The 12,274-nt window shown below is 39.9% G+C and overlaps 1 protein-coding gene across 1 annotated transcript; it reads right to left on the bottom strand.

Moving 5' to 3' along the window:
- Positions 1-526: 526 nt before the first annotated feature.
- LOC135480267 (60 kDa neurofilament protein-like) lies at positions 527-12,081 on the bottom strand. Its single transcript, XM_064760061.1, has 8 exons — positions 11,381-12,081; positions 6,800-6,986; positions 6,337-6,432; positions 5,659-5,820; positions 4,905-5,030; positions 3,936-4,156; positions 2,877-2,959; positions 527-1,435 (listed from the first exon to the last, which is right to left on the bottom strand). The coding sequence occupies exons 1-8, from the start codon at positions 11,878-11,880 to the stop codon at positions 1,371-1,373; spliced, it is 1,440 nt and encodes a 479-aa protein (XP_064616131.1). The 5' UTR covers positions 11,881-12,081; the 3' UTR covers positions 527-1,370.
- Between the last annotated feature and the right edge of the window lie 193 nt (positions 12,082-12,274).

The raw sequence follows: 12,274 nt of genomic DNA, 5'->3' as shown, positions 1-12,274 counted from the left end.
TACCAGGAAGAAGAAAGCAAAAAATGCACACCACCAGTAAGTGTAAAGAACCGATATGGTTTCCCGCTTCCGAGTCACTTGATTATCTTTCTTGTCTGAAATTCTAGAATGTTGGAGTATAAACTGTTGATATGTTTTGGAACAACAATGTCTTGCACATCACAGATCAGACTTCTTTTGACCTTTGCCAGATACCTGCTTTTGCTCCATGTTGTAAGTCTTATCATATCATAAAATAACACGGATCTATCATTATATTTTGCTCACAGCATCTATATAAGCCGTTTTCTGGAATTTGGCATAAAAAGTGTATCTCTTACAGTCTAGTTCATTCAGCGATTGATTGGATCATTGATTGAATCCCATTTATGATCCTGATTTTTTTTCCTTGCAGATGAGGTACCACGTTTCTGGAGGTGAGGTGCCATGTTTCTGCAGGTGAGGTGCCATGTTTCTGCAGATGAGGTGCCATTTTTCTTTATATTTCATCCACTCAACTTTAACGGATAAAAGTAAAACAAAAGCTTATTTAGAAAGCCAATAATATCTTTATTAAACTCTGTAGCATAAAAATATAGTTTTAAACTCCATAAATCTATAATATTTGCATCACATATGAACAATCGTTGGCAACAGCTCACATCACAAAGGGCTATGGCGAAATTCAACCTAACCACGTACACGCTGGTCACATGATTAAGAATTTTAAAATGCGCAAAAAGCAAAATCGTGCAAACATTTCTGAGCCAAAAAGCACAAGATGGAGCATGAAAGCTCAACATATAAAACAAACTTAAAAAGTACTGTATACTTTTTCTTTTTTAGGGGCTAGTGATGTCTAACCATTGTCGAATCATTAAAAAATGTCCTTTAAAACCTATCACAACACTTTGAACAGAAATGTATACAAATAAACTTCGAAAGCAAACCATTGCAACAAACATGGACCATTACCAAAACCTGGCAAGCGAATGTAAACTAACAACGCGCCCTGGACCCGAGGAATTAAAACATAGTTTCTTTCAAAGAGGGTCAAGCAACTCAGTTCTGGCGTATTTTGACCATAAACAGAGGAAAATATGCTTTCATCTCTTGCTCAGCCTTAAGTTTGTTTCCTCAAAATGGGGCCTAGACCTGAAACCGTGTACTGTGCACAAACACTAATATACATCTATATGCCAAAACTATGACGGAATTCCGCATTATACGTTCTTTTCTCTGTTCTAAATGACGGGTCGCAAATATGGATTCGGCGAACAAGGTAACTGGCTAGGTGACAGATTTTAAAAAATAAACCATTAACAATTGTACTTTCTACTTGAACTACAGTGCGGAAATGTGTTCCTTCTGGTCCGCCGGACTTTTTGCGTCTAGATTCTGTCGCCTCGGCTTGAGCGGCGCACTTGCGATGTCACAGTCTTCGTTGTGGTGGTCACTGAAACATTTCGCAGAAAGTTACCGTTCATAAATATTATACATCATAATTTTATTTAAAAGGCTTTAAATTTAAAAGCGTTTTATTAGTACCGATGATGAAAAGGCACTTCCACACGTGCGCAAAAATTGTTCCTTCCTTTTGTCTTAGAATAGATTCGCTTAATGGTAAGGTAAGTGTAAGCTCAATTCATCCATTTTATCACGACTAAAAGAAGCACATGCTTGTAGAGGATAAGGTTCAGTTGTCGTAAAAGGCATGAGGCCGGATGTTCGAAAGTGTATTAGAACATTAATCCAGACTTAAATCTTATTAGGGGCCTCCATGGCTCAGTTCGTTAGCACGCTAGCGCAGCGTATTGACCCAGGAGCCTCTAACCAATGTGGTCGCTATGAGTTCAAGTCCAGCTCATGCTGACTTCCTCTCCGACTGTACGTGGGAAGGTCCCCAGCAACCTGCGGATGGTCGTGGGTTTCCCCCGGGCTCTGCCCGGTTTTCTCACACCATAATGCTGGCCGCCGTCGCATAAGTGAAATATTCTTGAGTACGGCGTAAAGCACCAATTAAATAAATAAATCTTATTACCAGTACTGGATTGATACAAAACTAATGTGAATTTAGTTCAGACTTAATTTAAAACCAGGCGTAACTGCTAATACACTTTTGAACAACTGGGCCCTGATGGATACCACACAACGTTGTAATTCACACAAATCAGTACTTTAATAACCATGGTAATTTAGTACGACTGTGACTGTGACTACATCCCTCTCACGGACACTCGTGCAATGACCTTAACAATCCGTATGCAGAAACTGCTGTCTCCATTGCAATTCGAGGACGTATATCTTGTACGTACTACTTTTTGATCTTCACTAAAGTCTGCTCTTTGTCATATATTTGAATCAGAATTTTGATTCAGTTGTAGCCAGTTTGACCAACCAAAGCAGTAGCAAAGGTGTGAAATTAGTTTCCTTATTATTTATACCAAAATTAAGTAAAACTACCTCACAGGATATTTGTATCTGTACTGACGTATATTTATGACGGCTGATACTCGTTACAGATTCACAAAGAAGCTCTACAAGGGAAATACGTCAGAAAGATCGCACAAACTGATGACGTAACAGTATACGTAATTTTCAGAAATGACGTCATCAATGAACTTACTGGAGAACGCGGGAGCGGCTTAACCCCTTCGGCTGCCCAATCCAACCGCCCTCTCTCTCACAGGCAACTATTGCTGTTGAAATCATAGCTGCAGTCCACTATAAATTTTCGGATATACCGCTGGGGCTGCAGGAAACCTTTAGTTTCAAACTTTCTTTGTATGGAAACATACAAATGTTATCGATGTTAGGAAACACCCTATATTGCATTTTAAGAGCTAACCGTTTCATGTATCCTTTAAGTCCTTACAGTTTTCCTACAATCGTCTTACCTCCGGATGCGATCTGGTCCGTAGGAGGTACAGTACGGGTTACGTAATTTCCCGCGATTTCAATGGCCTTTTTGAACGTGAGTCTGCAATAAGAAATTTACTTCAGCAAAATACACATACAACGATATTAAACTCTCATTAACACATTCATCTGATTTGGATTTTTATTTCCATGCATAAATTATCTCAAGACAATGTCCCGAGAACAATGTCACCAGGATGCTAACTTGAGTTGGTTAAACATTTCTTGAAATTTCTTGCATACATACTTTCAGCATTTTTATTAGCACGATAAAACAGATAGTAACAGCTCTTAAAAGAGTAACATGTACCTGGCCAGTCATATAAAGTCTTAATGTTTCAGCACTCTTCAAAGGTGTTCATAGCCCAATTCCAAAAATGTTTAATCTTTTTAAGCTCTTTTTCAAGTGTTGGTTTAAGGTGTTGATTAACCAACTTATAATGGAGCTGGAATGTTGCACTCTTTGATCAGTGTTAAAACATTAAAAATTTATTAAAGTGGTCAGATAACTGTTATAAGTGCCTTTTCTCCTCGTGATATTACAGTGTTAAATGTAACAGTTTAGTTTTTAAAATGTACGGTCAAAGTCACCTGGGTATAAGAGTAGGCTGCTTCAAATTTTTCGTAAACGCTAGTCGACAGCCATTCGACTGATGGAGATGTCAGAGATTTCAGAGGGAATTCTTCGCCACACGGCAAATAGTCATGTGACTATATAAAACATTCATAACCCTAAGCAGTATTACATAATTTGCCAAATGCTCTGCATTTTTGTGAGCCTTTGTCACATCTGGAACTTTAAATACCCTCGAGAATATGTTCTACTATTCCAAACAGATAAAGAAACATAGAGCTAAGTTTAACCCTGAGTTTTCAAAGTCTGCAATGTTGTGGCAAATGATCATGCGCTTGCCTTCGTCTCACGTTCTACGCTTGCGTAGCGATGCACAGTTAACTGACACTACTACCTGGCCTATTGCGACATTCTCGAAGAGGGAAAGCGGCCTTAAAGAAACGTTGCGGTATATTCAGCTTACCTGCCCTCTTCCCCTTCCAGGAGCTTCCTGTAGGCGGCAATCTCCATCTCCAGACTGAGCTTAGCGTCGTTGAGAGTCTGGAACTCAGTTAGGACAACTTGGAGCTCACTGCGGACCTTGTTGAGCTCGGTCTCATACTTCACTCTTTGGCTCTCGTAATCCTCCAATGCTCTCGCCAGCTGAAGTTCCAGCTCACGGTTGAGTTCCGCCAGGCTTGCGCACTGTGAATAAAGGAGCAACCAAAATGGAATAATCATTCAGTGAGTAAATAAACAAAATACATCTTAATATAAAGACGACAGCATACAGAGTAAACTCAGTGCAGTGACAATAGTGTACATGTATTACTGGTGACATCCTGGTGACGTCTTTTGTCAGTTTACCACAGTTAGGGTTTTAGTCTAACTGTTCATGCATATGATTAAAGGTAGCAACATACGCACTTCCTGGCACCATGGTACTGAGGAAGAAGTTAATTGCAATTCATTAGACGTCACTGGTCTAGAAGTACTCAAAGTGCTGTCATCACATTGTCATCACATTTAACACACAATAACATTGAAACAATGGAAATGGCCCCCGCCTCCAGGATGTATAACTCACTAGCAGGAAGTCTAAATAAGAAAGAAAGGGCATTTTGCTATTCTTTGTTATCATTTTCTTTTTTCACCTTTTACATCTTTTCCATTAAATTTGCTACTTAGTGCTTTGTATGCTGTTTTAAAGAAAACATTACGGTATTTTTAAAGCACTCGTTATGTTTTGCTTTTTCTGTTTTTTTAGTATCAAATAAAGCTTAAGACAAAGAAATTATAGAGAAATTTTTTGTCAAAGATTTTTCATGTAGCCCATAAATAATATAATTATCAGCGTTTTCCACTAACTAATGCTAACTATGCTTCCACTTGTATCGTGGGTTGAGACGCAGTAAACTATATTTGTGAAACCAACAGGAGTTGCTTCCCTTACCCTAGCGGCGAGCTCGCCATTCTTGGCTTGCAGCTCGGCAATCTTATCCTTGGATCTCTTCAGTTCTTCACGCAGATGAGACACCTCGAAAATATCCTTCTGTGAGCCTGCACGGATCTCACGAATCTGAAAACCAGATCATGGGAAATATTGTTACTAGGTGACTAGTTTCAGTTTACTCTAATTTTGTTTTTTTACAAATGTTTCATATATTATGCATCAATTTTTTCTGCTCTTGATAGCACTCATTTTTCTGTCCAGTGGAGACTCGGTTTCAAGCCACATTGAACCCGACATTCATTTCCACCAATAAATTCAAACAACATTATTTTACTTTGGGCGTAATATATTCCAAATGTTATAAATCGTTAGTAATCCGTACAGGCAATGATGAAATGAACGTAAATTTCTCTGTTATACCAAAATACAACGAAATTATTTTTATGTCTCGTCAAGAACTTAGTATTATTGTATCTCTCTGAAAACCCATTCATCCACAATCATCAGTTATTTCTTAAATCAGTGGTGATTATTTGCATATTATCTAGTTTTGGAAATAACACTCAACCCAAAAAAATTGGGATGTAAATATATTCTTCTTTGAATATGGTACGGGAATATGTGGTCAGATACAAACAGACCAGACCAAAGAATTCATAAAGAGAATATGTGAACGTGATACTGGAAAGTCTGGCAAAACAGGAAAGGTGAAATCGGCCAGAATTGTGTCAAGGGAGATAACTTCGGGACCCACCTGGAAGCTGTATTTGGACTCGATGTCGTTTCTCATGATTTCAAGACGTTCGTCATATTCAGCCTGCAGGTCTCTCATGCATTTGGCCATCTCACCTTTCCAGAACTCTCTCATCTCGATGGTGGTGTCCCGGTTAGCCAGATCTGTCAATTCTTTGATTTCCTGTTGGTTTTGTATAAAAATACTCAAAATGTATCTCAAATGGGAGTCTTAATATTCCTTTCCTAATGTATTGTCTTAATTTGATTAAACTGCTATAATAATTGAGTACCACTGAGCAATCTGTGCTTAAAACAAAAACAATTTCACACCGATTTTTTTAGGAGTGCATGCAGAACGCGTTATTCCACAGTTCATTTTGTATATTATTCTGTTGCTCTAATACAGCTGCCTCCCTAAATAGTGGGCAAGGTCATTCTAATAAACTTTTCACTTAGACGTTTATTTTTTTCAACTCTTGACTTAAATCTTAATACGATTGACAAACGTGACTCCAGGTCTTAAGCAAAAAAAAAAAAAAAAACGCCATTTTCCTGAGCGGTCAGCGAATGGTGCATAGCGGTTGAGAAGTGGTCGTTTATATGGTCTTAAGTCAAGCATCAAACTACCAAGCACATCCATGTTTCGATCGCTTTGAGACGCATTTGTTCCAGCCAGAAGATATGGTCATTTACTTACAGCCTCGTACACTCCGGTAATGAAAGCCAGCTGTTCTTCCAGAGACTGTCTCAAGTTGGACTCATTGATGTGGGCTAGAGTCTCGTTGTCAAGATCCTGTAGCGAAACAGCAATACATTCATTAATATTTTTATTAAAAACATAATAAACACAGAACAAAACAAAATGTGACATATGAATGAATAACGACAATCTTGAGAAAAAAAAACAACAAATCATCAAATACAAGTTGTTGAACTTCAGTTGAAATTGGTAAATGCGAAAAGTTTCATGTTTCTGTTGTAGGACGCCTGATTGGTGTTCAAAGTAGAATTCAAGAATTTTTCTCAGATAATACGAGAGATAGATTCGAACATATGACCACAGTGTTCTGAAAGCTGTGAAAGTTGTGGTGGTCTTGCGATGTAACCATATCAGCCAGTGACGCCCACTAGATGCGCCTTGTACTCGGACTGAGACTTACTATTCGCAACCTATTGATGTCGTCTTGGTACTTCCTCAGCTGTTCTCGGAGTCTCCTGTTCTCGTCTTCCAGACCCTCTACTCTGCCTCTCAGAGTCGACAGCTCGCCTTCCAGCTCTCCAATATGGTCGCTCAGTCGGTCGCATTTGTTTTGCAGCTCGCTCTTCTCACGCGCTTCACGTTCTCGTCTAGAACGAGAATCGGTGCGACATTTATTTATTTATTTCATTGGTGTTTTACTTTGACGGCGGCCAGCATTACACACGAGCTTGTAGCTAGCAAACCGGAAAGGAGCCAACAGGTGCCACCAATTGATGAGAGGCTCCTGTGTCATTAAGCTCCGCTAGCACGCTAGGCCTCCGATCAGTATGATATGCTACGGTGTGTTGGAAAACGGTAGCAAATGCATTAAGGAATGTGTTCATATGGTAGCGGTCAGTTTCGATGTTTGATTAGGCCGGAGTGCTAAGTAACCAACAGGCATTTCCACATTGATCCACGGAGCAAGATCAGTTCACATGCGTGTCATGTAGGTGATTCTCCACAAAATTTATATATGACCATCTTAATGAACACAGGAACGCTGTTGACAGCATATTTTCACCAAGGATACTGCAAATTGCTCGAATGAGAATCTCGAAAAAAACGTTCGCATGGGACATACGAGACGATTGCCTGAAGTTTGACAAAACCAGGATTCTGCGGGTGAACTGAGCATGCCCGGGGCCTTGCCCTTTGCATTGTTTTAATGTTATTGTGTGTTAAATGAGATGACAACACAGAGTTTTAAGTAATTCTAGACAGTGCAGGCTAATAAATTGCAAATAACACCACTGCAAATTTACCTAATTCTACTTAAGCCATGATGCTAGGGAGGTGTAATTTGCTACTATTTATGCATTTACATAAACAGTTAAGACTAAAACCCTGTCTGAAATAAACTGAGAAGAGACCATATTGCACCGGTTACGTGTGATCATTTGCCAACTATTAACCTGTTGTGTTTTTTCCTCCCCCCCCCCCCTCTCTCTCTCTCTCTCTCTCTCTCTCTCTCTCTCTCTCTCTCTCTCTCTCTCTCTCTCTCTCTCTCTCTCTCTCTCTCTCTCTCTCTGTGAAGTACGTTTTAATTATACTTCGTATTATGCGCTTGGATAAGACCCACCTCTTTTGAAGCACACAGCTTAGCACTGCTGCGTTATGGTGCTGAGCCAGTTGCACCCGCATCATGCTCTTACCTTCGTATGATTCGAGTTACAAAAGATAGTTACACACCTGATGACACGTTCGATGCATGTATTTCACTTAGGCAAAACAATAGGGATATTAAAAAAGCACAAGATTTTTTTTAGGGAACATTGTCGATTCATCCATGTCGAAGAAGTTATTACGGAATCAAGACCCGATTATACCTATGTACTATAATTATATATATAATTAAAGATGTATAGCACAGAGAGTAAAACCAGAGCAGCAGCAACAGTGTGATAAGCAAATGGTCTCAGGTAACCGGTGAAATACGGCCTTATGTCGATTTACCTCAGTCAGGGTTTCATTCTAACTGTACATATAATTGCACAAATAGTAGCCAGTTACACGCCCCAAGCACCATGTTTTAAACAGAATTATAAAAAAGGAATTGAAAAAAATGCAGTGATGTTAATTGCAATTTAATAGACGTCACTTGTCTAGAATTACTCAAGCAATATCACAGTATCAATATATAGCTGTATACAGTTTTATATAAACTATGCTATGGGTATTCTTATCAATTCGTAAAACAGATGAAGAAAAAATATTATAAGTCTGTGATGTTCTTGAAAAAAAAATCGGATTAATGCTAACCACCACTGCTGACCAGCATGTAGAAAGAGCATGTCAGCAAGCTCAAATCCAAAAAAAAAACTTCATGATAAAGCACAAATTGTGGAAATAAACAAAACAAAGTTGATCAAATTATGTCAGAATGTTCCCAATACAATGCTACTAAAATGCAATGCAAGGTTACTAAAACACTCGGACAGGAGCGCCAAGGCAATGCTTTTCTGTGATACCTGCTGAATGTGCTTGCATTACTTAATTGATCACCATTTCCAACGTCACTGACGATGTGGGAAATAAACCGTCAGTTTGTGTTTTATCACGCAACATTGCCGTAGTTAGTGATCACCGTTGGCATCGTTGAATACGCATTTAGTAACTTTTTTGTTCATGGGTAACCATTTCCTATCAGCTGGAGAAAACTGTTTAATCACCCATAACCCCCGGCCTAAATGCAGAGATTGTTTAACAATACACCTTACTCTGTTAATCCCATATTTCACCTGACATTCTTGCTCACATAACTACATTACTAATGCCGACATTTAAATATTCACGAGGCTGTGGTGACGTCATCTGCTCATACAAACCATTGTGCTAACACTGTGGTACCTGGATGCTCTTTTCTTCAGCTCATTCTGTGCCTGGATGAATCTTTGTGTTCGTCGAAAGCACTGGATTCAGTTCAAAGCTGACTAAGCATTAATATTTCAGCAGTCCTGGGCAAAGCACTTTCATAAATATTTAATGACTTTCATTCCTTATGTATGAACATATGAACATTTATGTAGTCCTTTGAAAAGCTACAGCGGAGCGTGTACTACCAGTTTTGCTAGTTTGCAGACGAAACTCGCCTCATTCTAACAGAGCGAAAGGAAAACGCCCACTAACTTAACCTTGCTACCTTGCAAGTAGTGCAACGCTTCTTACAGACAGGAATGCATATGAGTTCTTGTCGATTTATGCATGTTACAGTAAAAAAAAACGCATATCCTCAATGGATGCGAAAAAGAGGATGCCACCATACACTCAGATGCCTCATTAAGTAAATAGCCTGCGTTAAAAGATAGATGTCAAAGTTGTTACCAACCGACCGACAGATGCAGCAACTCGCCCGTTGCATATCACAAAAATCTAATTTTTATGAAACAACCTTTGACAGAATGTGACACTTATCGATCCATCACGTTATGCACATGTCGGGGAGATAATTAGCAAAGATGCCACGTATTTGGCCGTACTGACTTTTACTATAGGGATTCTTAAATTTATGTCTTACCAGAATTAAGTGTTTACCATTTTAAAGCATGGCGTCGTAGGGTATGAGTGCAATTTTATCTCTTGACCAGTTACACATTTACGCGAAGACATGAACTATCGCCGATCCAAAGAAAACGCGCTTTAGTACTTATATCACCAAACGTTATCTCTAAATGGTATACAATATATTTTCACATACTCTCTCCTAATGCTGTCCATTCGCTAAAATGAGAAGAAGATGACTTATCGAAGCTCTTGTAAATTTGCGCTTGACCTGGTTTATTTGATAAGTATTTCATGCCAAACTAAAAAAATATTTCCCTAACACTACGGCTTTCGGTTTATGGATGGTCAGGAAGAGTGACTTAATGTGCAACATGGATGGCAAGCACCAAACGCCTGACTGTTACAGTTATGCGCCTATTTCTTGGGCAACTTGACAGCAAATGCATGGAACAAGAGAACTGATACGCCCTTTGTTTCAGGTTGAGCAGAAACCTGATAACATAGCCGTTTCCTCTATATTGCTGATTTGCACCCTATTGATCGTTTCGTCTCTTGTGGCGGTTTCGATATTATTTACCGTTTCCTGTCTATGGGCGGTTTCGTGCCTATTGGCGGTTTCATCTCTATTATTTCTACCCTATTCGCTGTTTCCTCTTTATTGACAGGTTCTGCTCCACTATTGGCGGTTTCCTCCCTATTTTCATTTTAATCATAGCACTTCTCTGTGAGAAAACGCATCCAGAAAACCACAAACGATAAGTAACGATGTGTCTGCAAAGTATGGCTGCAAAGCGTCAGGAGTAGACTTTCGCTATATACAGCAGCCTCAGCAGATAACCCTTAGCGTCCCCACGTAAGTTACTGATTAATGGTAACCCCCTTTCTGTGCGCTTTTGCTTCTTTTCAGCTCTTCAGTGCAGTACCTCGAGGCCCCTATAGAAAGGAGTTGTTTGGGACGCATACATATTAAATTCATATTCAATGCCCAACCCCAAATGTAAGTACACTCTAAAGGGTTTGCCTTGAGACTTCTTGTGCTCATCAGACCGAGAAAATGGATACATTTATAAAGGCTCTGGGTGCTAAGGGAATCCAGATGATGCCGGGTCGGCTGATCACGTGACATCTTGTCGAACAGGTACGAATGAGTCAAAGCTATAGTGCGTGAAATGTATTCGGCCTTTTAGCAATGTGTCAAAAATGACACATCCCCCGCAAACATCATAAACCTATATTTTCTATTTCTGAACCTTACGTGCGTCAATTCCTGTATTTGGTCACTGTAAACGCTAATTTTGCATCCAATGTCATGTTGAATTCTTACAGTATGTGGTTGTGAACTTTTTAACTTTTAGCCAATAATCCAACACACTTTTGTTTAGCACAAATCCAAGAATCTTTCTACATAGAAGAATGCGCCCTTGGGCGATCGCTTCCGACGACAATAAACAAACATCAAACCTTTATTAAATCGGGTGTGATTTTATCTCGTACTTACTCGCTTCTCTCAAACTGAAGCTGATCCTCCAAGCTGACAATCTTCACATCAAAGTTTGCCTTCTCCTTGGACAACTCGTCGATGACAAGCCGGGCCTGGTTCAATTCCGACTCGTACATTTGCTTGATCTTGTCCAGATCCACTGGACGACGGAGTTTTTCCAGTTCAGCCAAGAGAGCCTTGTTTTGAGCCTCCAAGAATCGAACTTTTTCGATGTAGCTGGCAAAGCGCTCGTTCAGTTCGCGCATATCTTTCTTTTCCCTGGCCCTATCCTCCTTGATGTGGTTGACACCCTCACTAGACACATGGCTAGCGGTTCCAGGGGCTAGATTAAGCCCAGAGCTGTAAGACTGGCGAATATCATAGCCGATGGAACCACGATATCCTGGCATGCCAGACGATCTTTGGATGACCGTGGTTTGGCGGGTAGATATGCTAGGTGTATAAGTACCCTCTGATGATCTTTTGGTTTCTACTTTGCGGTATGCTGTCTTCTCCATTTTGGTGGATGTATTTGGTACTTCTTCACTATGATGTATTCAACGACAAGGAGCCAGAAGGTATTTACCCTGCAACTTGCTTTTCTTCACAAGAGAGTTGCTCGTCCTGCGTCCACAGATCTTGCTATGAAATAGCACAACTGCACGATTCCTCCACTCGTTTCCTTTCGTAAACAAACTGGGTCTTTCTTCTTCTTTCCCTCGGCCGGCGACTGCAAATGAAGACGCCTTGATGGGCCTTAAATAGCCCCGTCGGTTGTTCGACTTGGTGATACGTCATTTTGAAAAGGTATTGAGATGTCACGTGATGTGAAATGTCACTTGACTTCTACCCCACCCTATCGTATCAGCCAGCGAGAGCCTTGGTGTGATCGCCCCTAGGAAATTAATGCGC

Source organism: Liolophura sinensis, chromosome 13 (genome assembly GCF_032854445.1).
Source record: "Liolophura sinensis isolate JHLJ2023 chromosome 13, CUHK_Ljap_v2, whole genome shotgun sequence".
In the NCBI taxonomy this organism is placed as follows: Eukaryota; Metazoa; Mollusca; class Polyplacophora; order Chitonida; family Chitonidae; genus Liolophura; species Liolophura sinensis.
The sequence above is the reverse complement of the archived record's forward strand: the minus strand, read 5'-3'. Positions and strand labels throughout refer to the sequence as shown.

What these genes read in the sequence shown, in the direction of transcription:
- LOC135480267 (XM_064760061.1), bottom strand. Translation starts at nt 11,880, where the DNA reads ATGGAGAAGACAGCATACCGCAAAGTAGAAACCAAAAGATCATCAGAG. An exon ending in CTTCAGTTTGAGAGAAGCGA is followed by an intron (nt 6,987 to 11,380) that starts GTAAGTACGAGA and finishes TTCTCGTTCTAG; the next exon opens with ACGAGAACGTGAAGCGCGTG. An exon ending in GGACCAGATCGCATCCGGAG is followed by an intron (nt 1,436 to 2,876) that starts GTAAGACGATTG and finishes GAAATGTTTCAG; the next exon opens with TGACCACCACAACGAAGACT.